General features: G+C 40.4%; 1 protein-coding gene across 1 annotated transcript; it reads left to right on the forward strand.

Annotated features, from left to right (window-relative positions):
- On the forward strand, positions 1 to 25,643 carry LOC121517187 (orexin receptor type 2-like). The gene is made up of 6 exons (XM_041798753.1): positions 1 to 343; positions 8,892 to 8,991; positions 10,170 to 11,268; positions 11,947 to 12,063; positions 12,646 to 12,710; positions 25,109 to 25,643. Exons 1-6 carry the CDS (start codon positions 1 to 3, stop codon positions 25,641 to 25,643), a joined length of 2,259 nt encoding a protein of 752 aa, XP_041654687.1.

The raw sequence follows: 25,643 nt of genomic DNA on the forward strand, positions 1-25,643 counted from the left end.
ATGGAGACTCTGGACATCATGGGTGAGGAGGGGAAGGAGCCGGAGTTATCAGCCACCACAGCAGTTTATGGAAACAGCACCTCAGTAGGTGTCACAAATGCCACCAACATCACCTTTTCCCCCTACTATCAGCACTCTGTGATTGTGGCTGCCAGCATCATTCTGGTCTACTCCTTCAACTTCCTGCTGTGTATGGTGGGCAACATCCTGGTGTGTCTGATCGTACTGGTAAACCGTCGTATGCGCACAGTCACCAACCTCTTCATCTTCAACCTGGCCATCAGTGACCTTCTGGTGGGCATCTTCTGCATCCCTACAACACTGATGGACAACCTGATCACAGGTAGGGGACAGAGCGACTCTCAACACTGTGGGGTAGACGCTATTTGACCATTGCTCACCATGTAATAAGTTGAAACATTTTATTTTATGCCCAGAAAGCCTCTGTGTTTTTGTCACTATGCAATGCTGGTAGCCACAGCCTGCATTGCAAAGTGGGGACAATAAAACAGAGGCTTTCTGGGTAACAAAATAAAAGGCTTCAAAAGTTTTCAATAGTGTGTATGTTTGAGCCAACATTGTTTTGTGGCCCATTTATCCGAAAACTTGCAAAATTCCGCAGACAAGCTATACCCATCTGTTTTGCTGTATAGCCTGGCTTCCTGGCCAGTACAACCAGCGGTTCTTTTTTAAAGGAGCAATGCCCACTAAAATCACTGGAGGCTAATGCAAGGTCCCTTATAAGACCCAACTTCAATGTCACTGAAATATCCCTTTAAAGCAGGGGTTTACAAACTTTATCCACTGAGGGCCACCCACAGAAAATTTTAGGATGGTGGGCCCCCTTTCATATCCAAACCATTTTTTGTAAAGATATGCAAGCTGGGCTGATATGTTTAAATGGCTGACAGGGCAAATAGCCAGTCATTTCAAAGATTTGAAGAAAGCCAGTCCCATTTCAGGGGTGCTCTGGTTAGCCCTGGATACCACACTGTAAAACAAAATTAGTTGAGCTTACTTAAAAAAAAAAAAAGGAAACTCGTTGCTTCAAACATAAGAAGTAAACCACACTTGACTTTTGTAGAGATGGGCGATACCAATGTTTTTTTAATTCGATACGATACTGATACTTTTTGATGTAATTTTATCGATACTGATACTGATGCTTTTGAAGAAAGAATAAAATATTGGGCTCACAAACTTTCACAAGTTACAGATTTCAGGCAGTTAAGAAGGTGTATGCAGGTCATTCAGAAATTCATTTAAGGGGACAATTCAATTAAATTAAAATGTTTAAGCAGGTGAAAAAAAATGTAGACTTGTATATAGAATTAAAATATCCACAACATACACAATTTCTTCTTTTTTTTTTTGTAAATTCAGACAGAAGGGCTATCTTAGCCATCTATACCCACTAATTTGAATTAAAAATGTAAGAAATACAAGTCATCAAAGATTTTCATAGAAATATTTATCTTATGTTTGTACAATTTGGTCTTTATACATTTTATGGTATTGGCATGTGTTCTCAGTATTTTTTAATGTTTTCTTACAATTTTGAAATTTACTTAGGGACCACATTGAGTGAGAAAGACAGCCAGGTTCACATCACAGACTATAAAATGAATTCATATTCATAGAGTGGAGTTGCTGAAATCTGTTAGTCATTAATGATTAATGATTGGTCCTCAAAGACACATGGTACGGCAGGATCAACACATCTGATTGGTCCTTAAAGTATGTGACACGAACGAGCAGGTAAGGGGTGTTTGACTGGTCTCCAAATTCTCGTGACACAGACTGGCAGTAAAGCCAAAACAGTCTGGAAAGAGAGAAGCAGGGAGGCACTCGGCGAAAAAGCGGTGGTGAGACGTATTTTATAGAACTCATTTGGTATCGGTACTTTGCTAAAGGGATCAATACCAAAAGAGTACTTGGTAAATATCCACTAGACTTTTGTGAGTTAAAAAAACATGTTAATTTTTAGTGAGCAGTACTTGTTTTACATGAACTATTTAAGTATTCATTACTAGTTTAAAATCAATTATTTTAATTGCTCAAACTTGAAATTCAAATGTTAATTCAAGTTTGCAGGACTGAGGCTAAATCATTTACTTCAAGTGTGCAATACTTAATATTTTTAGAGCACTGTAAACATTGATAAGTTCATAGCACTCAAAATATCATAGTCAACTGATTATCTTAAAATGTCAGATAGTACTCTCTGTAAAAGTTTTTTTAAAGTTATCATTTCACCTAAGGTGGACTTACTGTGCCACCATTTGCAACAATGTCACTAGCCTGGAACTAGCCCTAGCACCAGCTCGGTCAAAAAGGGGTATTAGTGACCCACTGAAGTAGTAGTTGATATTTCATTAATGTCAGTGTGCCATCCATCATTCATAGGCATTAATAACACTGACATTGCCCCCTATGTAACTGAGGCAGCAACTTCACTCGTGGTGCATTTTATTTATTTTCTTTAAACTTTATTTAACCAGGAAGAAAATCTCTTTGAGATTAAAAATCTCTTTTTCAAAAGTGTCCTGGCCAAGACAGCAGTAGCAAACAGACTGCATAAAGGTTCAGTGCCCAAAGGCATTCTGGGAAAACTGCAGATTTGTCATAACTCAAATAATTTGAGTAATAACAAAAAAATACTTAAATTGTTTGAGTACTGTTCACTTAAAACTAAAATGGGTTCTATCAACTTATAAAAATAGTTGAAATCGCTGTTTTGGATTTTTAAGTAAACACAACTCCATTTTACCTGCTTTTTACTCACTTTGTTTAGACCAAGTAAACTAAAGTAAATTGAGCCCTTTAGCTCTTATAGCCAAGAAGTACAAGAAACTTGTTCATGATAGGTATTTAGAACAGGGTACAAAAAACTGAGTTAATTCAACTCAATGTTTCTGAGTAAAATTGATGTTGCGTTTTACAGTGTATTGACTCCACTCCGGTCAGGATGAGAATGATGCTCCATGTACCGGAGAATTTACCGGAGTAATTTACATTACTGTTGTCCCAGTTTAAGTCATGAAATGTCAAAAATGTTTGTTTACAGAGTTAGCATAATAGCACTGCCTAGAGCTGAAACCAAAACTGACTCTAATTTTTGCTGTCGTCACAAACTATCATTTTATTTCTGTTTTTTTTTTTATTGATAGTAGAGATGCAATGATTTGTCGCCATTGCCGACAAAAATCAATAATTACTTCCGTTGCTGACACATTTTATCATCGATGATTTGTTTGTTTCGTGTGCACACCTTTTTTTCAGGCAGCCTGTTGATATTGTGTTTGCAAAATGTTTTCTTAAGCTGAGATGCTTTGGAGTGAGCCATCTGTCATTCATACTATCTCTGTTGAGAGTTGCACATGCTCAGCAGTGATCGACAGAAAAAGGAAAACAGAGAAATGGCAGCGCCAACATCTGCACGATGCATATAAATTATAATTCTTATTGGTCCACCTAAATTGTTTTAACAGCTTATGAGTATGATATTATTCTAAATGACAGACTCTGACTCTTTTTATTACACTATTTAATCCTCAGATGGTGTAGAAGAAATTGCAACACTGAGTGCTCATGAACAATACATGGATGCCATACATAAATAGCAATAAAAATACATTTATATTATTCCCCCTTTTTTTGCATGAATTCCCTAATCATGATCAGATCTGATAATACATTTTGAATACTTATTAACTTTTGGGATTTTAGTCCTTTTAAGTGCATTGAACAGTTATCTTTGTGATGTAAGGGAGTGATGCACATCACCTCTTTCACTACTTGTGAATACTTGAACAGTGGAGCGAAATCTTTACTTCTGTAATTAATAATCAACTTTTGCCTGTCGTTGGTTTTAAATGGAAAAAAACTTTACTTTTTTTACACATCTTTTGTATTGAAGCTGCCACATAAGCAATAAAGCGTTATTAAATACATTTTTGAATAAAGAACTCTGACTTATTGTCTACATTTTTAGTTCATACATGTTTGTAAGTGCATCAAAATTCTTTTTTTAAGCTGTCAGTTTAAGAAAAAAATTGAGCCGTCAAAGCCATCAAGGGATCCCACAGTGTGTCACCCGACCAGTCGACTAATCGTTTCAGTGGTCGGTGACTGGTTGACTATAGGAATAATCGTTAAATCATGCGTTAACTGTGATTAACCACAGTTCTTGGAAAGCTTAGTTCAGTTTCACTGGCCACACCCAGGCCTGATTACTGCAAGATTTGTTGAATCAAGAAATGACTTAAATGGAAGCTGTCAGACAAAGTAAAGTAGGCTACAAGATCTCGGGAAGAAACGCATCACGCCACGATCCAAAGAAATTCAAGAACAAATGAGAAACAAAGTGATTGGAATGGTCAGCCAACCAAAATGACTCCAAGAGTGCAACAAAGACTCATCCAGGAGGTCACAAATGAACCGAGAACCACATCCAAAGAACTGCAGGCCTCACTGGCCTCAGTTAAGGTCGGAGTTCATGACTCAATCATTAGAAAGACACTAGCCAAAAATGGCATCATGGGAGAGTTCCAAGGCCAAAACCACTGCTGACCAAAAAGAACACAAAGGCTCGTCTCACATTTGCCAACAAACATCTTGATGATCCCCAACACTTTTGGAGAAATATTTTGTGGACTGACGAGACAAAAGTAGAACGTTCTGGAAGGTGTGCGGTCCGTTACATCTGGAGTAAAAATAACACAGCATTTGATCAAAAGAACATCATGCTAACAGTCAAACATGGTGGTGACAATGTGATGGTCTGGGGCTGCTTTGCTGCTTCAGGACCTGGACCACTTGCTGTGATTGATGGAACAATGAATTCTGCTGTCTACCAGAAAATCCTGAAGGCCAACGTCCGGCCATCAGTTAATGACCTCAAGCTCAAGCGCTCTTGGGTTATGGAGCAGGATAACGACCCGACACATACCAGCAACTCCACCTCTGAACGGCTCAAAGAACACAAAATAAAGGATTTGGAGTGGCCAAGTCGAAGTTCAGACTTAAAGCCAACTGAGATGCTGTGGTGTGACCTTAAACAGGCAGTTCATGCTGGAAAACCCTCCAATATGGCTGAGTTAAAACAATTCTGTGAAGAAGAGTGGGTCAAAATTCCTCCACAGCGATGAAAAAGACTCATTAGCAGTTATCACGAACGCCTGATTTCAGTTATTGCTGCCAAGGGTGGAACAACCAGTTATTAGGTTCAGGGGGCAATTACTTTTTCACACAGGGACAGATAGGTTTGGATTTTTTCCACTTAATAAATGAAATCATCATTTAGAAACTGCATTTGGAATTTACTTGGGTTTTCTTTGTGAAATATAAAAATTGGTTTGATGATGTGAAACATTTAAGTGTGACAAATATGCAAAAATTCAGAAATCAGAAAGGGGGCAAATACTTTTTTACAGCACTGTAGTTAAGCCACTGTGGTGGGTCAGCAGCTAAATACCACTCACCCTAGCACCTTCCTGCTCCAACAGTGATGGAAAATATCCCAACTATCACTACAAGTGAAAAGTAATATATGCCTTGAGATATCAAACATCCCACCTTTAACTGTTCCCTTTTAGCATCAAACAAATTTTAATATTAGACAAAGATAACATAAGTTAAAACAAAATGCAGTTTTTAAAGGATGATTTCACTTTTTCAGGGAAAAAGCCATCCAAACCTACCTGGTGCCCTTAAATAAAACCTTAAATACCTCAAATAAAACCTGTCTGCCAAAGTGAAATGGGCTAAATGATCTCAAAAAGCAACACATCATGGCGAAATCTAAAGAGATCCAAGAACAGATGGGAAACAAAGTCAGAGATAGATATCAGTCTGGACAGTGTAACAAAGCCATTTCTAAGGCTTTGGGACTCCAGCAAAACACAGTGAGAGCCATTATCCACAAATGGACAGTGAAAAGTGGTGAACCTTCCTACTAGTGTCCAGTCTACCAAAATGACTCCAAGAGTGCATCAATGACACATCCAGGAGATCCCAGAAGAACCCAGAACAACATCTAAAGACCTGCAGGCCTCACTGACTCAGTTAAGGTCAGAGTTCATGACTTAATCATTAGAAAGAGCCTGGGCAAAAATGGCATCATGGGAGAGTTCCCATACCAAAGTCACTGCTGACCAAAAAGAACTCTAAGGCTCGTCTCACATTTGACTAAAAACATCCTGATGATCCCCAAGACTTCTGGGAAAATATTCTGTGTATTCTTGAGTAAAACTAACACGACGTTTCTTCAGAAGAACATCAAACATGGTGGTGACAGTGTGATGGTCTGGGACAGCTTTGCTGCCCCAGGACTTGGACCCATGTTTTAATTGATGGAACCATGAATTCTGCTGTCAACCAGAAAATCCTGAAGGAGAATGTCCAACCAGCTCATGACCTCAAGCGCACTTGCGCTGTTCAGCAGGACAGCGATTTGAAAACTACCAGTAAGTCCACCTCCAAATGGCTCATAAAAACAGAATGAAGGTTTTGGAGTCGCTGGAAAACCCTCCAGTGTGGCTTACAACAGCTCTGCATAGAAGAGTGGGCCAAAATTCCTCCAACAGTGATGTGAAAGACAGTTCAATCAGGAGAGACCAGTGACTGATTTAAAGATAACATTTTATTTTATGTTTGTGATGAAGAATCCTTTATTAGAATCATTTATTAACATCGATGAGATATTGAATTATTGTCAGAGTCTCTTTGGCACTTGAACTCCACAAGGACATAGCGTGATCAAAGGGTGTCTGCCCTGAGCGGAGGAAAGCTCCCCTGTGGAGTCCAGACACTGGTGGTGGTGGTGATTGCTGAAGAAGTCATCTTAGTCCATCTGAACATTGATGGACTTGTAGACTTGGTGGTGATGGAGAGGTGGAGGGTTGCTCAGAACCACGCCATGAATGAACTGATGGAGGAGAAAGCCAGATTTAAAAAGGGGCAGCAGTGATATGCTAACAATGAGGAAGTGAAGCAGTGCTATTAGATAGGTGTGACCAGGTGATGTGAACAGCTGATCATGATGTGGCAGAGAGCATGGAGGAGGGAGTGCATGAAACAGTGGAGGCATGAACTACTAAACCAGTGTGGAGAATATGGTCTTCCTGACTAAACCTACACTAAGCTTCATTTATTGCAAACACTTGCTAGCAGTTGTTTTACCAAGAGAGGAAAAACCAGTCATTAGGGCAATGACTGTTAAATTACTTTTTCACCTAGGACCAGGTTGGTTTGGATGGCTTTTTCCCTTAATAAAAAAATCATTCACAAAAATCAGCAGTTTGTATTTACTCAAGTTATCTTTGTCTGATATCAAAACTTTTTTGAGGCTCTGAGTGTGACAAATATGCAAAACTAAGAAATCAGGAAGGGGGGAAATACTTTTAAAGGAAATGTAAATTGGCTGATCAAACCTGGATTTAAGAATACCTTTGAAATGAAACTTTACACCCATGGGCGTAGCACGGGGGGGAAGGGTACTGATTGCCTGGGCCCACAATAGGAGGGGGTCCTTTGGAAGCCTGCAAGGAAAACTGTTTCATGTATTTTTTTTATCTATTTATTCTTATCATTAACTAGATCAAAAATGCAATTTCAGCTGAAATTGCGTGGGAATGCTGAGAGCTGAATTGTGGAAGAACCGCTGAAAATAGCCAAAAGCACAAAAATAGCTGAAAATAGCATAAAAATAGCATTAAATGGCACAAGGGTAGCTGAAAATGGTATTTAGCTCGAAAAAGGATAAAAGGATGAAAGTAGCCTATAAAACAAACTGAAAATAGCAGAAAATAGCATAAAATGGCATAAAAGTAGCTGAAAATAGCATAAAAATAGCTGATTTTGGCATAAAAGTAGCTGAAAATAGCACAGAAATGGCTGAAAATAGCCTAAAGTTGGCTGAAAATGGCATTGAATGGCTCAAAAAAAGTATAAAAGTAGCTGAAAGTAGCCTAAAGAAAAGCTGAAAATAGCATAAAATAGCTGAAAGTAGCCTTAAAATAGCTGAAAATAGCATAGAAATAGCTGACTTTGGCCTAAATGTAGCTAAAAACTGCATTTGATGGCTGAAAAAGCATAGAAATAGCTGAAAATAGCATGAAAATATCTATATTTTAAAAATTATCAAAGTTTGAAATGAGAAAAGTCATAGCAGTCGAATGTCGTAGAAACTGATTTTTTAAAAGTTTAAGCGGTGTAGATACGACAAAGTCCGAAGGAGAAGATAGCCGGCCCAGAAAAGTAATAATAAACAAAATGTCCGACATGACTATTTAGTCAGTTAGTTAGTTTATTGTTCCTTCTGGGAAATTCATTTTCACAGATTCTGTACATACAGGTATGAGAACGCCTTACAAGAGGGAACAGTCACAAGACACAAACACAGAAAAAAAGAAAAAAAAAACATAACATTCACTTCCAGCAATGATTACAAATAAATATTAATAGTGAGGATGCTCAGCATCCCCACTAATTAGTGTCATTATTGAATCAAAAGCAACAGACTGAAATCCGTTCCCTCAAAAAATGTCCAAATGGTATAGCCCAGTGCTGTGAAATAATACAAGTAAATTAATCTAAACATTGTAAAAAATATTTCTCATAAATCTAGAAATTATGGTTCAAAAATACATTTAAATGCATAGATATTTGTAAAAATGATGCAACATTTGTTGCCTGGCTAGCTGGTTAGGGAGGCCCTGTGTAATATTCTTTCTGGTGGCCCAAAATCCCTAGCTATGTCCCTGCTTACACCTGTAACATTTAAGCTACTCTGTTACAGGGGACGTAGGAATCAAATGTGAACTATTGATTGAAAGACCGAGGCAGAGCCCTGAGTTTGAGCACTACCCTTCTGTCTTTTTCCCAAACAGGTTGGCCTTTTTCCAACACTGTGTGCAAGATGAGAGGCTTTGTGCAGGGAGTGTCTGTTTCTGTGTCAGTCTTCACCCTGGTGGCGATCGCTGTAGAAAGGTGAGTTACTCAGTGGTTTGACAGGTAAATATCACACCTTTACAGGATTATCTGAAGAACTGGAAGAACTCCTAGTGGGCCGCGATGGTTTTAGGTCTGCAGGGACCGAGATGCAGTGACAGTAAATAGATCTTACAGACTGCAGTCGCAAGCTCAAGACCTCTTTATTTGAGTAGTGACTTTGGTGTCCTCAGAGAAATGTACAAAACATATTATTTAGTGTTTATGAATTAACTTTTAAAAGCAGAGCCGCTGCGCGGCGATTCACCGCCTCCTGTCATTTTAATGAGGGACGGGCGGCAGATGGGAAGCGGTTTTAACTGCGGTGGTAGGACCCAGAAGCGGTTACCGCCCATGTGAACGTGCACAGATTTTGCCCTGCAGCTTGGAGTTCAGCGTGTTGAACTTTCAGGCAGCAGCCGCCTGGCAGCAGCCAATCACATTGAAGGAGAGAGAGAACCCAGAAATAGCAGGCTTTGCGGGTCAAAGTAAACAATGGAGGAGCTCATAATGCTGGTGTCGGAATATCCTGAGGTCTACAGCACGGCTCCACCGTCGTACAAAGACAACCAGAAGAAAAACTGTGGAACCAACCATTGAAACGCATTTTTTAGGGGGGGATTTTGATGACGGAACTGTATTTTTCCCTCCGTTCTATAATACATTATACATGTTAATTAATATACAGAGATTGTGAGGTACTCTCTGTTTTTTTGGGGAGGGGGTTATAATGGACTTGGGGGGCGGGCTATGCTGTGACGCTCACCGAAGCACCTCACATCATTGCTGCCTTGTGCCGTGGCAGCAGCTGCTGCTTTTAAAAATGCTTGGCATTTCGGGGGACTCCTCCTGCAAGGAGGCCGTTTTTCAGGGCAGTTACCGCGCGGCTGTGTGTAACCATTACAAGACTTTGGGATTATTACTGTTAACCATAAACACTCCTCACATTTTATCCTTGTATTTTTATTTCATTTATCATAATGTAAAAATGAGGGAATAACTTTAGGCTCTGCTAAACTGAGATGGGATGTTAATCTTACTTCTGTAGACCATATGGTGAATGTAAATGCTCATTAGCTATGATTTATCCAGTTAGTATCAATATGGGTTGTGTGATATGTCAAATAAAAGCCCTGTTCTTGTTGTTTCAATGCTCTTCTTCATGTAATCTGTTTCAGGTTTCGCTGCATAGTTTACCCTCAACAACCTAAGACAACTGTACGTGTTGCCAAGGCTGCCATCGTGTTGATCTGGGTGCTGGCGATGATGATCATGTGTCCTGCTGCTGTGGCGCTAACTGTGAAGAAAGTTCCTTTCCATTACAACAATGACTTCAACAACGCGTTACCTCTGTACACCTGCTATGAAGACTTCTCCAAACCTCGGATGAGAAAAGACTACATTGTTATCCTGTTTGTTTACATCTATATGGTTCCCCTCACTGCCATCATTTTGATGTACGGAATCATCGGGGTCAAACTGTACACCTTTGTGGCAGCAAACAGAGAACCACAGCTGGCTAACGCACCTGACCAGGTAGGAGGTAGAAGAGGAAGGCAGCATTTGACATTGCGGAAGAAGATCAGGGTGATAAAGATGAATGCTATGGTGGCTTTGCTCTTCATGCTCTCCTGGTTCCCATTCTGGACCCTAATGATGATGGCAGTCTGCGACGGTTTGGGAAAGGACAAGCTGGACCTTGTCAACAGCTACTTATTTCCTTTTGCTTACTGGCTGGCTTACGCCAACTCCAGCATTCACCCCATCATCTACTGCTACTTCAAAAAAGGCTTTAAGAAAGGCTTCCAGGCTGTGTGCAAATCTCGACTTTTCTGTACCTTCCTGCAGAGCCAGCTGTGGAGGAGAATCACTGGGTGGGGCACCAGTACCCGGTCTGGGAAAGCACCATGCAGAGCCACTGACTTTGGAGACCCCAGTGGCAATTGCAAACATGTCGTCATGGGGGGGGGGGATCGAGTCCAAAACGACGACAATTTGTGTGACGGGGGGGAAGGGAATAAGAGTGGCAGGCTGAGGAGTGTGGTGGTCCATTCAGGAAGACGTGATACAGATCAAGGTTTTGAAATGGCAGAAATCCATAAAAGTATCAGTCATAGAGAAGAGTCGCACAGGGTGGGTACAGGAGGGGTTTATCATACATGTGGAAGGGGCAGGCTGAGGAGTGTGGTGGTCCACTCAGGAAGATGTGGTACAGATCAAGGTTTTGAAATGGCAGAAATCCATAAAAGTATCAGTCATGGAGAAGAGCCGCACAGGGTGGGTACAGGAGGGGTTTATGATACATGTGGAAGGGGCAGGGTGGGGAGATTGGTGGTTCATTCAGGAAGACGTGTTACAGAGGTTTAGAAATGGCAGAAATACATAAGTTTAGTTTAATTTCGTTGATTTATTTTAACAGGACAGTGTGCAGTGTCATTTATTGTTTAAAAAAATAAAAAGATGCATCAGATTTAGCGTAACGCTAATTCCATCTGTAGTCCTCACATTAAAAACAGACATATACAACATTCCAATAAACAGAGTTAGGTATGTAAAAAAAAATGCCGTGCATGATGTCGAATCTGAGGCATTCACTGTAAAATGCATACTAAAGTGAATAAAAAACATACAACAAATCTCAATTATCAAAATACAGTCAGTGAGTACACAATAAGTCCATTAGATGCAGTGTTATATTCAGTCGTTACCTTGTTTAAAGTACCTATACACTCATGTTACATAATTAAATGTGGTTAACATCACAAATCCTGTTATTTGAGTATATGTATGATGTCCATATAGGTAACCTCTGGAGACTAGAGTCACCCTTGGGATCAGTGCAGACAGCACTGACTTCTAAGTATCCAGTCTTTAATGGTGCATGAAAAGCTATGGTAATCTAATATATTTTTTATATTGTCTGTGAGCCTATTCCATGCTTTGGTACCTTTGTAGGAGAAGGCAGACTGGGAGAAGGCAGACCTTCTCTGTGGGATTCTACAGTCACCTCTGGATGCCGACCTTAACGTTCTGCACAGTGACTCGGAGCAGGGCTGCACAAAATTCTTCAAAGTGGGTGGGGCAGCATCATGTAAAATTTTTTGTTCCAGGCGAACAATAGAATACATGATTAGATGGTTGAGGCTTAACATTTCATATTTCTCAAGTACATTACAATGATGGTGCCTGCACGGCTTCTTATCAAGAATTTTTAAAGCCTGGTTGTAGAGTGGTCTAAGTGGGTTCAAGACGGACAGTTTAGCCTGAGACCAAGATGACGAGCAGTAGAGTATGTGAGACAGAATCGTAGCGTTTATGTAGGATTTTGCAGCTTCAGTTGTTAGTGAGTTCTTGATGTGGCGAAAATTAGCAATGATAAATTTCAGCATGCGGCAAGCTTTTTCAGATGTTTTTTTAAAACTGAGTTTGGGGTCCAGAATGATGCCCAAATATTAAAATCCCTCTACAATCCCTCTACCTACAACAATGTTGGGATAGTCGCTTTGATTACATTTGTTCGAGAAGAACATAGCAACAGTTTTCTTTGTGTTCAACATAAGGCTAAGGCATGACTGGTTAAGCCACTCTGATATCTTCATCATAGCTATCGATAATTTAATTGCAGCTGCATTTGCATCTGTCCCATGCGCAAAGATGACCGTGTCATCAGCGTACATCAAGACCTCCACACCGTCACTGATGGATGGTAGATCGTTGATGTACTAGCTGAAGAGCAACAGTCCCAAGATTGACCCTTGTGGTACACCTGTGGTACAGGCTCTCTGAGCAGATATTTTATTCCTAATCCTTACACACTGCAAACGGTCAGTAAGATACGATTGAAACCATTTAATAGTGTTTGACGAAAATTTAAAGTTTAGCAGTTTAGTTTGTAGCACAGAGTGGTTAACAGTGTCAAATGCCTTACGGAGGTCCAGAAAGACCAGGCTAACTACCCCTCCCTTATCAAGACTAGATTTTATAGCTTCTAAGAAGTAACAACATGCAGTTTCAGTAGAGTGTTTTGCTCTGAAGCTGCTTTTTCTATGACTTTGGATGGGTCTGTAATTATGTTTTTCCTGTCTGTCACCTGATTTAAATATAGGCGTTACAATAGCGCTCTTCAATGAGGATAGAAATTTAGTCATCCAGGGACCGGTTTATAATATGCATGATAGGCACAGTTAAAACATCTTTATTTCTCTTTATGAAAAGTGGGTCCAGACCCCAAGAGTCTCTTGCTCTTGAATTTGATAGTGCTGAGAGGATTTTAAATACCTTTGTTTCCATAACTTGTGCAAAACTCAACAAGCCCGCTGCTATCGGTGTGGGCCCTCCTGGCTGACTAGTCCTCTGCATAGATCCATCAGGATCCACTAGAGGTGCTGACTGCTCCACCTGAAAAGAGCTACTTAGTTCTTCAACGGAATTAATGAAGTATTCATTGAACATATTTGCTTCCACAGAGCTATCCCTCTCTGTAGCTCGTGTTTGTGAGGTTACTAATGCACTACTGAGACTGTTTGCATAGAGCTCTATGAGTCCATTCCTAGTTCGCTCTCTCCCAGATAGCTGATCAATACAGTTCCATTATATTTTCATATTCCCTTAGCCTGTTTTATTACCTCCAGAAAAAAAAGTCTGCTTTTGTTTTCCTGAGCTGAGCTATAACTTTGTTTCTGATGCTTTTAAAGATCAGATGATCAGTTTCCAGTCTTGACTTTAGATATTTTTTGAGGGCAGTGTCCCTTTCTTTCATTAAGATCCATAGCCTCTTATTAAGTCATTAATCAGTAAGTTTTGCCTTCGTCTGCATCTCTGTGGACTGGTTTTTAAAAATCTTGACATGATCTGGTTAATAACTGTTTAAAAGTTGTCACATGCCTGCTCACTGTTCCTCCCACAAATTAAACTTGTCCAGTTTGTCGAGCTTATTTCTGTGTCCAGGAGCTGTAAATCCCTCTTAGAAATAGACGGTGTGTAGAACTTCTCTTTATTCAGATTTCTATAGCACAGTTTGGATAACTGTCTAGATACCAATGTGAGGTTATGGTCAGACAGACCTATAATTAAGTTATAGGTCTTACTAATACAATCCAGTTTATTTGTAAATATTAAATCTAGCGGTGTTTTAGAGGATCTGGTTATTCTGGTTGGGTCTTTTATCACTTGATTTAGATTGAATTGGTTAGCTACATTCTTTAACTTCTTGGCACGTGTTTTATCAAGCCAGTTTAGGTTGAAGTCACCTATTAAGATGGTTTCCTTGTTATTACGGGATTTAAGCACCTAGATGGTATTTATGACGAAGATTAAGACACCACCACCCTTTTTGTTGGGACCATCCAGTTCTATGGCTGAAGTTAGCCTCAGTGCTAGCCCACCGAGTATCACGGGCGGTAGTATCTTAGGAGCCCGCCCACCAAAAGCCGCTGTGTTGATGGCCTCGGGGCCAGTCTGCCGGGAGTTGAAGGGGATGTTAACTGTAGGTTTGGCGTCTCAGCTACCTGGGGTCCAGGATTTAATTCAACATTCCCTGCCAGTAACAATATCATGACAACATGAAACAGTCCATGTTGGATATCTGATTTTGTGTTGTCCACGCGGTTTGTTTTACTACTTGTTCGTGGGTTCCCCTTGGCCAAAAAGGAGGTGAGTCAGAGGTGTTGACTCCTCGCGGCTGGGAGGTACACTCTTTCATGCTGCTCAGTAACAAAAGGTAGCGGTACGAGCAAGTGGGGATACAATATAATAAAAGTGCAGTGGACATAAATCCTGGTGTCTGGTTAAAAACTATATGTTTATAAAAAACTGTGGGTTTGTTTAAAAAGCCATTTGGGTTTAAAAAGCTTGAGTTTAAAATCTGAGCATGCTGAGCTTGAACATGCTGCGGTAGCCATCTTGGCTGCAGTGAAAAAAGTATCAGTCATGGAGAAGAGCCGGACAGGTTGGGTTCAGGAGGGGTTTATCAGGCATGGGGAAACTGAGGGATCACAGTGTGACTCAGAAATAAGCCATAATAATCAGTCCAAAGGAGAAGACACTAATTATCTCATATCAAAAGTAGTGGGGTTTTTTTGTTTGTTTGTTTGTTTTGAGAATTATTTTTGGCTTTTCATGTCTTTATTCTATACAGTAGAGGAGGACAATGGATAGAGTTGGGGAGAGAGGTGCGGCAAAGGGCCACAGGCCAAAAATCGAACCCTGGCCACCCGCGTATATGGGTAGCGCCCTAGACCGCTAGGCTATCTAAAAAAAATACATGTTTTATTTACTGCATGCCATCTTAGAGCAACTATACATGGACTTTTTGCCACATTTTTTCCTGGCACACATTTGCCACCCCAGTGTGACGACCCCTCCCATTTAGTTTCCACCCTGCATGACTTCCTCCATGCCTTGCTCTCAGCAAAGTTTTCCCCCTTTCAGGTGTTTGGAGTTGGCATTAGGGTGGGGCTGTGAGGAGTCGTCAGCTGATTGCTGCTCACCTGAGCAGGGCCTTCAGACAGGCAGATAAGCCAGCCTGGTTGAGACTCTCATTCTCTCTCAGCTGGGCCTGCTGCTGACATCTCCTTTTGTTTGGTTTGGTGCACATTTCACCACAGTCTCACAACACATTCACTCATCCATACATCCCAGGAATGACTGATAACACACATTAGTTATTTCACAAGTTTAACCATTTTTTACAAATATAATTTTGTTATTCCTTTAAAACTGCATGTGGACTCCCTCTCTGTTACTTCCCTGAGCCAGGTCATAACACTGGAAAAATTGGGGTGTCAAACTCAAGGGCCAGGGGTCAGATCTGGCCCATAGTACAGTTATACTTGTCCCTCAATATCATACCAATTTTTTTATTAAAACTGGCTCACTGATATAAGGTCTGCAGATTCCTTCCAGCATAAAAATGTAAACTTCACCTTGATGATTTGAAATATCTTTGTTAAGAAAGAAAATTTAGTAAAAGCAAAGAGTAAAATAATTGGATAAAGACCAGAATGTTTTCATAATATATTTTCGATTTTGCATCTCACAATTATGATTTAAACTTGTGATTTTTTTTTACTTTTTATGTTGTATTTTAACCTTATACATTCACAATTTTAAATTCTAATTCATATTGTGACTTAGGGGGGCAGTGGACCAGCTCTTTACTCTTGCACAGCTCTTTACAGTTTTTTTTCCATTGCTTAAACATGATTTTGAAAACAGGGCCCATTTTGTCAAAACACTACACACAATTCACACAACCACACACACAAGTAGACGTCATGACAGTTCTTGACATTTCACACCATAAACATTTAACACAATAGACAATTGACAATTAACAGAAACAGTTACAAAAGACAGTGATGGCAGGTCAGTGAGCTAGTTTGTTGAGGATGGAGATGGCTGATGGTACAAAGCTCCGATTGAAGCGGGCTCTTCTCCATTTCAGTGTAGTGCGGCCAGAGGGCAGGAGCCAGAAAAAAAGTTATGAAGAGGGTGCTCAGTGTCCGTGACAACGGGCTATTGCTCTCTCACTGAGTTCTGAGATGTTTGGTGTGGGAGAGTGGATTATTTTTTATGCTATTTGTGTGATCCTGAGGAGTTTGTTTCTGTTGGAGACTGACAGCATGGTTTAAAAACAGGAGGAACAGTAGAGTATGATGGACTGGATGATGCTCTTATACAGCAGTAGGAGGAGATGGGGGGCAACATTGAGGGCACTCAGTGTACAGAGGACATGAAAATGTTGTTGTGAGCATTTATGGACGTCTGTGATGTGGTGTTCAAAGGTAAAGTTATTGTCCATGGTGAGTCTAAGATAGTTAAATTTGTTTACCTGTTCTATTGTGTTCCTGTTAATGTTGAGTTGATTCAGACTGAGAGTGGGTGGGTTGAAGACCATTTCCTTTTTTCTCAGTATTGATGTGGAGATAGTTATTTGTGCACCATTGTGTGAAGTGGGTGACTGAGCTGTGATAGTAAGTGATGGAATGCTGATTATTGAGGAGAGCCAAAATTGCAGTATCATCAGATTATTTGTAGTATGTTGTGATTGATGAGGGGCTTGTGCAGTCATTGGTGTAGAGCGTGTAGAGGAAGGGGCTGAGGACACAACCCTGGGGGGCTCCGGTGTTGGTGACCGTGGTACTGAACATCACAGACCCAATCCTCACAGCCTGTGGTCTGTTGCTCAGAAAACTGTGAATCAGATGAATTATGTGAGGAGATATTAAGCTGCTGTAGTTTGGCAGTCATCAGGTGGCATTGAATTGTGTTAAAGGCTGAACTCAAATCAACAAAAAGAACTGCTGCAAAGTTGCCTGGTATCTCCAGATGTTGTAGGAGAGAATGGAGGAGGCATGCTAACCTGAAACACTTTTAGCAACTCTACTTCTCAGTGATTAGAGTACTGTAAGTGAAGTACACAAAGTGCAAATACATAACTAGAAAAGCACTCAGAGAGTGCAGACCTCCACCATTAGCCCTATCTCCCAATAGTGAAGAATCCTTTAAAAACATTCCTGGATTCAGATGGTGATCCGCAAACGTTTGAGGAAAGGCAGAGGCTTTGAAAAAACTCGGAGTGTGTGAACGTTGTGTCTGTCACATCTCTACAGGCCAATCAGAGCAACAAAACGCGTAACCGCTATCAAGCTGCACGTGCGCAGCTACTGAGGAATAACGCAAAACATGGCGACTATAGACATGTCAGTACTCCACTTTTGTTGTTTTTGAAAAGAAAACAACTCACTGCTGTTCTTTGTTCTTCTTTTAACAAAGAAATGTCATCAAGCTCTGATAAAACTGGTGCTTTAGCAGCATCCACGCTACTCTCTTCCTCCATAACTGCACCAGCTCTTGCTGCTCCTAGTTGACGTCACGACTCTGCTGCGCCTGAAAGTACTGCCCCTCGTCGCTTATTGGTCCTGTCACTTTCTAACCGGGCCCAAACGGTTCAGATGGGAGCTTTGCAAGATGGATTCGCCGGTTAAAAAAAAAAGGAAACAGGCGTGTCCATTTGCTTTGCAAGGTTAGCACAGGTTCCTATTACAGTAAAAAGAAAAAAAAACTGAAAATATGGTACAGAAAATACTAGATATTATCTCTTCACCTAGCCTGGATCTGGCCAGAGAGTTTCATCAGCATCACAGGCGATATTCTCATTGGCAAGACAACGTGGGAAGAACCGTCTTGACTGTCGAATCCATCCTTGCACAGCTGCGGCGTCGATTTGGTCACAGGCCTTCTCCATGGCCTGAATGAGGGGTACCCGAGCCTGGGGCCGGAGAACATAAACCCTCCACTGCCATGCCGAGAAAAACTCTGGTTTTTTCTTTGAGCATGTTCACTCCTTGCTTCAGGTCTTTCTCTTCCTCCTTCTCCTCCTCCTCCTGGATTCCCCCTCTCACCCTCACTCTTCTTCTTCTGACTCCTTCCGTTTTGGTTGGAGACAGGTGAACTCACCTGCTGCGTTTTTATAGTGTTTAAACCTGATTGGTGTGTCTACAATTAAGCAATCATGTGTTTGCGCACCTGATGACTGTGTTTAACCAGTTGGCTCGTAGGTGTGGTAATTTGACAGTCAGTGCTTTGCAATTGCAAGAAAGTGACATCGTGATATACTTTTGTGTCTAATGTATACAAGTGTGTTCACTGTGTGTGTACTGTTTTGCAAAAAGTGTGAGGCTGACATTGTGTTTATAGTGGTGCAAATCTGGGCAGGTGTTTTTCTCCTTGAGTGTAAAGTTTTGATAACTGTGTAATACTTTTGATTTTAGTGTTTATGCAGTCAAAAAAAAAAACATAAGGGAGCATGGGAGTTTTTTCACATGTTCTGTGAAATGTATTTGTGTTTTTGTGAAATATATTTAGCACTTTTGAAATAATAATCCTGTTAGCCACCGTACCATCCACTGTAAAGTTCAGATCTGCATCTTCTTCATGAAGCCCTTAATGGTTAGTTGAATATTACTCTTTGATTTGAAAACACTCTTATAAGAAATGTTTGGTAAAAGAAAACTCTCCTCTCTTTAGCTACAACGTCAACAAAGCAGCAGTGTTTGGTGTTTCTGACTGTAGTTTGAAGTGACGATGAGCAGCTCCGTGTTTAAATGATCTTGATTATTAATAAGTATCCACACGGAGGAAGACATCTAAATTATACCATAGTAGTCCAGCCCACAGAGTGAGTCAGACTCACCTCGATCATCAGATCATTAAATCAGGGTTCCTGAAGTGTATCTTCTCTTCATTATCTCTCTTTTTCCCCTCAGTCGTTGTCGTCGCTCTGTGACATCATTAAAGCGGGGATGCCTTTACAAGAGCTCCACAAACTTGTTCCACCTTTCAGCACCGGCTTCATCACTCCTCCTTCCCTTTGCCATTTAGTGTGTTTGCATCTGTAGCTGCTACATGTGCAGGGCGTTCTGTGCTCTCATTGACGTCATGGAACAAATCACTGAAGGCATGTCAAAAAAAACAAAAATGCTAGACCTTCTGCAAGGTTATTAGCTAATCAGAGCATTTAAGAAATTCCAACCAGTGGTTTTTAGGTGGTGGGTTGGGACTAGGGTTGTCCCGATCAGCATTTTTGGCCTCCGATCCCGATCCGATCTTTTAATTTTGAATATTGGCAAATACTGAGTCCCTATCCGATACTCATAATGACCTAGATTACAGTTTCAATTGTTATTACTAGATCGCTCAAACTTATTCCCTTTAACTCAGTACAGCCATTATTGTTGTAAAAAAACATAAAATCACATTTCTGCTCAGAATGGTGTAATAGCTCTGTTTCACTTTAATTATCTGTCAAAAAATAAATGTACATATTCACTTAGTGCAGTGTTTAGTATTCAATCAGACAATGAAAATCCACTCAAAGTGGTCAGCTGAATGACCTGAGCAGTCAAAAAGTGAACTCAAGTAACCACAGATTCACTTAGAGGTGGTGTAACAGAGTCAATAGTCACAATAACACATGAATTCAATAAATGAATTTAAAATATTATAATACCACTTAAAAGTTAACTTGACTCTATTAGTCACAACAAAAGAGTGTTGGAGTGAATGGAGAGTGAGTGAATGGAGCTGTTTTCAGTGGGTCGCGAATGAAGGGGCAAAAATGTACAGAAGCCCAAACAGGACATACTACCATGCTTTTTATTCTATTTAGTTTTCCTACAAACACAAGCTCATTTCAGACATTTCCCAAGATTTCAACTTATAGATGCTGTTTTCTTGGATTAAAAAGCTGCTTTTCCCAAGCTAATTCCATGAGAAATTACCAAAATGTCCTTGTTATCTCTCAGGGAAATGGGGTAAAAATAGAATTCATGCATGCCCTTCTTGCACCTTTCAAACATGCTTGTTTTATCCTGTCTCTTTGTTGAATCATGCTTTGTTGTATCTATGTCCGAACTCACATTTTTCATAAAATCAAATGAAAAAAAAGCTTTCTTTGGGCCTCTTTGCTCTTGTTTTGATAAAGAAATGGGGCCCAGTTCTGATCAAACTAACACTATACTACAGCTACATACTAGCTATTTGCTACAGTCTTTGCTGCCAGCCTCCAATACAACCAAACCCCACCTGTAGCCACAGCCTCTTTCTCCCTCAATGAAATGACTGATCAGATTGGAAGTTTGCAAGATGGATTTGCCTGATGATAGACATGGAATCTGGCTAATTTACCTGCTTTGCAAGGTTAAGCTGGGGCCCCTTTCACATGTAAACCACCTGCTGAAAATTAAGTTTTGTTTGAAGACATCAAAAATACTCATCAGATATGTATTTAACGGAAAACTAAACATATACAAACAAACTTCTGAACGTCACCAGTTTGCACAGTCACTGGTTGAACTGTAACACCGAGCTTATTCCTACTAGTTTTACAGATTTAAAGCAGTGTTCATTTTGACAGCTATTTTGATTTTAGTCTCAGTTTTAAAGTCTTTGCACACTAAGTCAGAATTGTTTGCACGTGAAAAAGAAAATCAAGCTCATGTTGTACTAATCATGTTTGCACACTGACACTGAAACTGTCATCGTCATTATTTTTATTTGAACAGGTTTGATTTTATGTGTATTTTACATCAGTTCAAGTCATTTAAATGGGTGACTGATATTTCAAATCAGAGCTTGCTGCTTCTTTCCCACTCTCTCATCACCGCCCAACCCCTCCTCTCTCTCTCTCTCTCCGTTTCTCACACCGTCTGATGAAAACTTAATTTGTTTTTAGTCTAGTTTTAGTCATAGAAGATGAATTTTTGGTAAGTCTTACTCTTATCTTTCTCATGGAAAAAAGTGTGTTGACAAACATTTGTAGTCATAGATTAGTTGTCAAATTAACACTGGTTTAAAGAATCAATTTGACATCATCTAGTGCTACAAACATTTGCCTCAGCGGTGTCTACAGATGTGGATGATTATAGACTTGGTTTGTCTATCTTCAAACGTTTCAGGACTTGTCTTAATTGTTGACTGTCATTCCTCCTCAGCCTCCACACTACCTCTATCTCATGTGCATGCTGCATCTCTGTTCATTTTTGAAGACAGCTACATAGAGCTACATCCCAGCTACACGCTCCACCAGCCGGCGGCAGCAATTGCTACCAGCTTAAAGTACAACTAAACCCTGCCTGTAGCTACCGCCTGCTTCACCTCAAATGACGCTGATTGGTCAGGTCTGCCAATGAGCTTTGCGAGATGGATTTGCCTGATGACAGATGTGGAATCTGGACAATCCATCTGCTTTGCAAAGTTTTTGTTTGACTCTGCTGCCTTTGGGTTGGTTGTAGCTGAGGAGTTAAAACAGATTTAATTTTAATGCAAATAACAGCAAAATGCTGGCTTCTAAACTGAAACTATTCTTTCCAGATCTGTTTAGTTTTTTCACGTTAAAAAAACAAGGATTCATGCGTAATCCACTGCAAACTGTAATTTTCAGAATGTGTTGATGTTAATGTGCTCTTTGATCAGTGGTTGCCTATTAAATGAGCAATTCAAAGCCATTGTTTTCATGTGTTGTGCTTTATTTTTAAGGGCATGCAAACATTCAGAAGACATATGAGGCTGCAGAAATGTGGACATAGAGGAGACAGTGGAAGCTCTCTAATGTAAGCCTTTATCGTTCTTTGGGCTCCATAGATGAAATGAAAAGGCTCACATGCTCACAGTATGGCACTCTTAAGCACAATTGGAGCCTCAGGATTTTCTTTCAACGTGTCCAGGATGAGTCCAGTGTTCTATTTACTTAGTTTTCTGAGGTAATTCAGCTCTCTGTGCTATTGCATGCAATAGAAGCTTAAGAAAACTGATAGAAACAAATAGAGTAAGACTTAGTCACACGAAAAGAAAAAAATAGAGGTTTTTAAATGTGATCAAAGAAAGGAGATGTCATGACTTTCTACTGAAACTAAGTAATTGAACAGGGTACCAACATGATGTTTGGTGTCTGAGTGCAGAGACTGTTTCAGACAAGGTAAGTGATGAGCCAGAGATCAGGCTATTGTAATTAAGGCTTTTCTTAGCCTTGCTAACGAAAACTATTCAAGACTTGAAGACTTGAAAATGTTCTGGGGGCTTGCCCCAGAACATTTTTAATTAAGTAGATGCCATTTCCTGTATTCTAGTGCATTTTAACACCATATTAGCACCGTTGTGTTTTGCCAAGCGAGAGGGAACTTTAGCACACGTCTTGGCTCTCGAGGGCACTTAAGCATGTGTTTTGGCTCCAAAGAGGGCACTTTAACACGCGCTTTGGCTCCAAAGAGGACACTTTAGCACACGTTTTGGCTTCCAACAGGGCACTTTAGCACACATTTTGGCTCCAAAGAGGACACTTTAGCACACGTGTTGGCTTCCAAGAGGGCACTTTAACACGCATTTTGGCTCCCAACAGGGCACTTTAGCACACGCTTTGGCTCCAAAGAGGGCACTTTAGCATGTGTTTTGGATCCAAAGACAGCACTTTAGCACACATTTTGGCTCCAAAGAGGGCACTTTAGTACATGTTTTGGCTCCAAAGAGGGCACTTTAGCATGTGTTTTGGCTTCCAAGAGGACACTTTAGCACGTTTTGACTCCAAAGAGGGCACTTTAACACGCATTTTGGTTCCCAACAGGGCACTTTAGCATGCATTTTTCAACAATTGGGCCACGGGGGGGGGGCGACTGCCCCCTCCCCCCATGCACCCCATAGGTCCATTGTAAAGAATAGCAACCACTCTTATCAATGTAACAAAAATAACTTTTTGTTTATGCTGTAGCACAATACTAGCCCGAGACATTGCATAGTCAAAAAATAAAAAATAAATTGTGGCCACAATATAGCTATAACATGCACACGAAATACTAATTCATGGCCACAAAATACTAATTTGTGGCCACGACATAAGTATTACGTGCACACAGAATACTAATTAGTAATATTAATATCATTCCTGGACAGCTGGCGTCCAAGTGGTACCCCCGCCAGTAAAGCAACCTAGCTCTCAATTTTCTGTTTAAATGCCTCTAGGTACTAGTGGTTCCTTGCAATGCCAGGCATTTCAGAATGTCTTTGTAGCTCATTCCCAACCTAAAATAAAATTCAGTCATACTATCCCTGTCCATCGCGTAGCTTTAGCCCCTCTACTGCCTCTACCTTAGACCTTGGAGAAGGTGCACACGATTTGCTTAGTATTTCGTACTCACATTATACCTACTTTGTGGCCACAAATTAGTATTTTGTCCCCACAATTTAGCATTTTGTGGCCATGAATTATTACTTTGTGCACACGTTAATAGCTATATTGTGGCCACAATTTAATTTGTTTTTTGACCATGTCATGTCTGGGGCTCCATACAGTACAGCCTTTCTCAGAATGTTAACCCCTTTTAATTCATCGCATGACCTTTCATTAGCGGTGTTAACAATGTGGATGGGCACATTCAGTGGTATAGCTAGGGATTTTGGGCCCCTAGAAAGAATAATACACAGGGCCCCCCTTAACTGGCTAGCCAAGCAGCAAATATTGCATCATTTTTTTACAAATATCTCTGCATTTTAATGTATTTTTGAACCATAATTTCCCCATTTATGAGCAGTATTTTTACTTTGGATAAACTGAATTTACTTCCATTATTTAGCAGCACTGGACCACACCATTTGAAAATTTAGCAGAGGCCCCCAAGTTTTTATTTAACTCTATTTGATACAATTTTAAGTCTGTTGACCAGTTCATTTTGCAGCTTTTGATTCAATAATAACACTAATTAGGGTACTGAGAAAAAAAAATAGATAAAAGCACACTTTTCATGGCAGGCTGCTCATGGGCCCCTCCCTACTGTGGACCTGGGTAATCAGTACCCGTCCCCCCCCCCTCTGCTACACCCCTGGGCACAGTGAATTAATTATTAAGAAAGTAAGTTCAGACTTCATAGCTAGTCAGTAATGTGCACTATTATTAGGATACCAGAAATTAGAGTAGAAAAAAAGTGAGACAACCTTCTGGAAAAGACTACAACAATAGTGAAAAGAGACAAAAATGGATAGAAAGTTGCAAGAACGGATTAAAATAGTAAAAAAAAAAAAAAAAATGGCATAAATGGGTTAAACTGGGAAAAAAGTGTTAAAAGAAGTTGCAGAAATGGGCAAAAATTGTCAAAAAGGTGGTAAGATGGCAAAAATGGGCAACAAATTGCAACAAACAACGCCGAAATTAGCAAAAAGTGGCATCAGTTAGCAAAAACAGGTATAAAGTGACAAGAATGGCTGGCAAAAATAGGAAACAAATGGCAAAAGAATGTTAAAATATGTTATTTTTGCAGCTCTGTTAACTTTTATATGCCAGCAGCATTCCCAGCTCTTCCTGGGGTGATCCCAAGGCGTCCCAGAACCAGATGGGACTACAGTGGCTTGCAAAAGTATTCATACCCCTTGAACTTTTCCACATTTCTTCACATTACAAACACAAATGTAATATATTTTATTGGGATTTCATATGATAGATCAACATAAATTGGTGCATAATTGTGAAGTGGAAGGAAAATCACACATGGCTTTCAAAATTTTTTACAAATAAAAATCGGAGTCACCTAATGAGTAAATAGAGTCAATGCCGCACCCCTGCGAGCTCTAGGGCTGCCGAGGCCACTGCTGCGGTGCCAGGCGGTGCTGGGACTGCGGTGCTGGCTGGTGCTGCTGCAGAGCAGGGCATAGTTGAAATGGTTGTTGTAGGTGGAGCTCTCCCTGGGGAGGATGCTGCGGAGCCTCGTAGCAGCGGGGTTTCAGAGAAAGTAAGTGTGTCTGGTGTGATCAGTGAGGATGATGAGTGTCAGGATGATGAAGGATCAGAAATGACTGTGTGTGATGAACAGAGTGACAGACAGGTAAAGGTGAGAAATGAAAGTCCAAAGAGTAAAATCTTAGTGTGTGATGATCTTTATGATGATGAAGATTTGTCTGATGAAGAGCTCATTAAAATCTCTCAGAAGAGGAAAATCTCAGATAATGTGCAGACCAGTGCTAAAGCTTTAAACGCTAAGAGAGACAGAAAAGCTGGGGCGGTCCCAGCAGAGAGTGACAGTAACTTCATGTCCACACAGGAGGAGAGTAACAACTACTCTCTAGCCCAGATCAGGAAGTTCCAACACAACACTACGTTTTCAATCTAA

The sequence above is a fragment of the Cheilinus undulatus genome, linkage group 2 (genome assembly GCF_018320785.1).
Source record: "Cheilinus undulatus linkage group 2, ASM1832078v1, whole genome shotgun sequence".
In the NCBI taxonomy this organism is placed as follows: Eukaryota; Metazoa; Chordata; class Actinopteri; order Labriformes; family Labridae; genus Cheilinus; species Cheilinus undulatus.

Coding starts and splice junctions, on each gene's coding strand:
- LOC121517187 (XM_041798753.1), top strand. CDS start 1: ATGGAGACTCTGGACATCATGGGTGAGGAGGGGAAGGAGCCGGAGTTA. Junction 8,992..10,169: donor GTGGCGATCGCTGTAGAAAG/GTGAGTTACTCA, acceptor AATCTGTTTCAG/GTTTCGCTGCATAGTTTACC. Junction 11,269..11,946: donor ATGGAGAAGAGCCGCACAGG/GTGGGTACAGGA, acceptor GTACCTTTGTAG/GAGAAGGCAGACTGGGAGAA.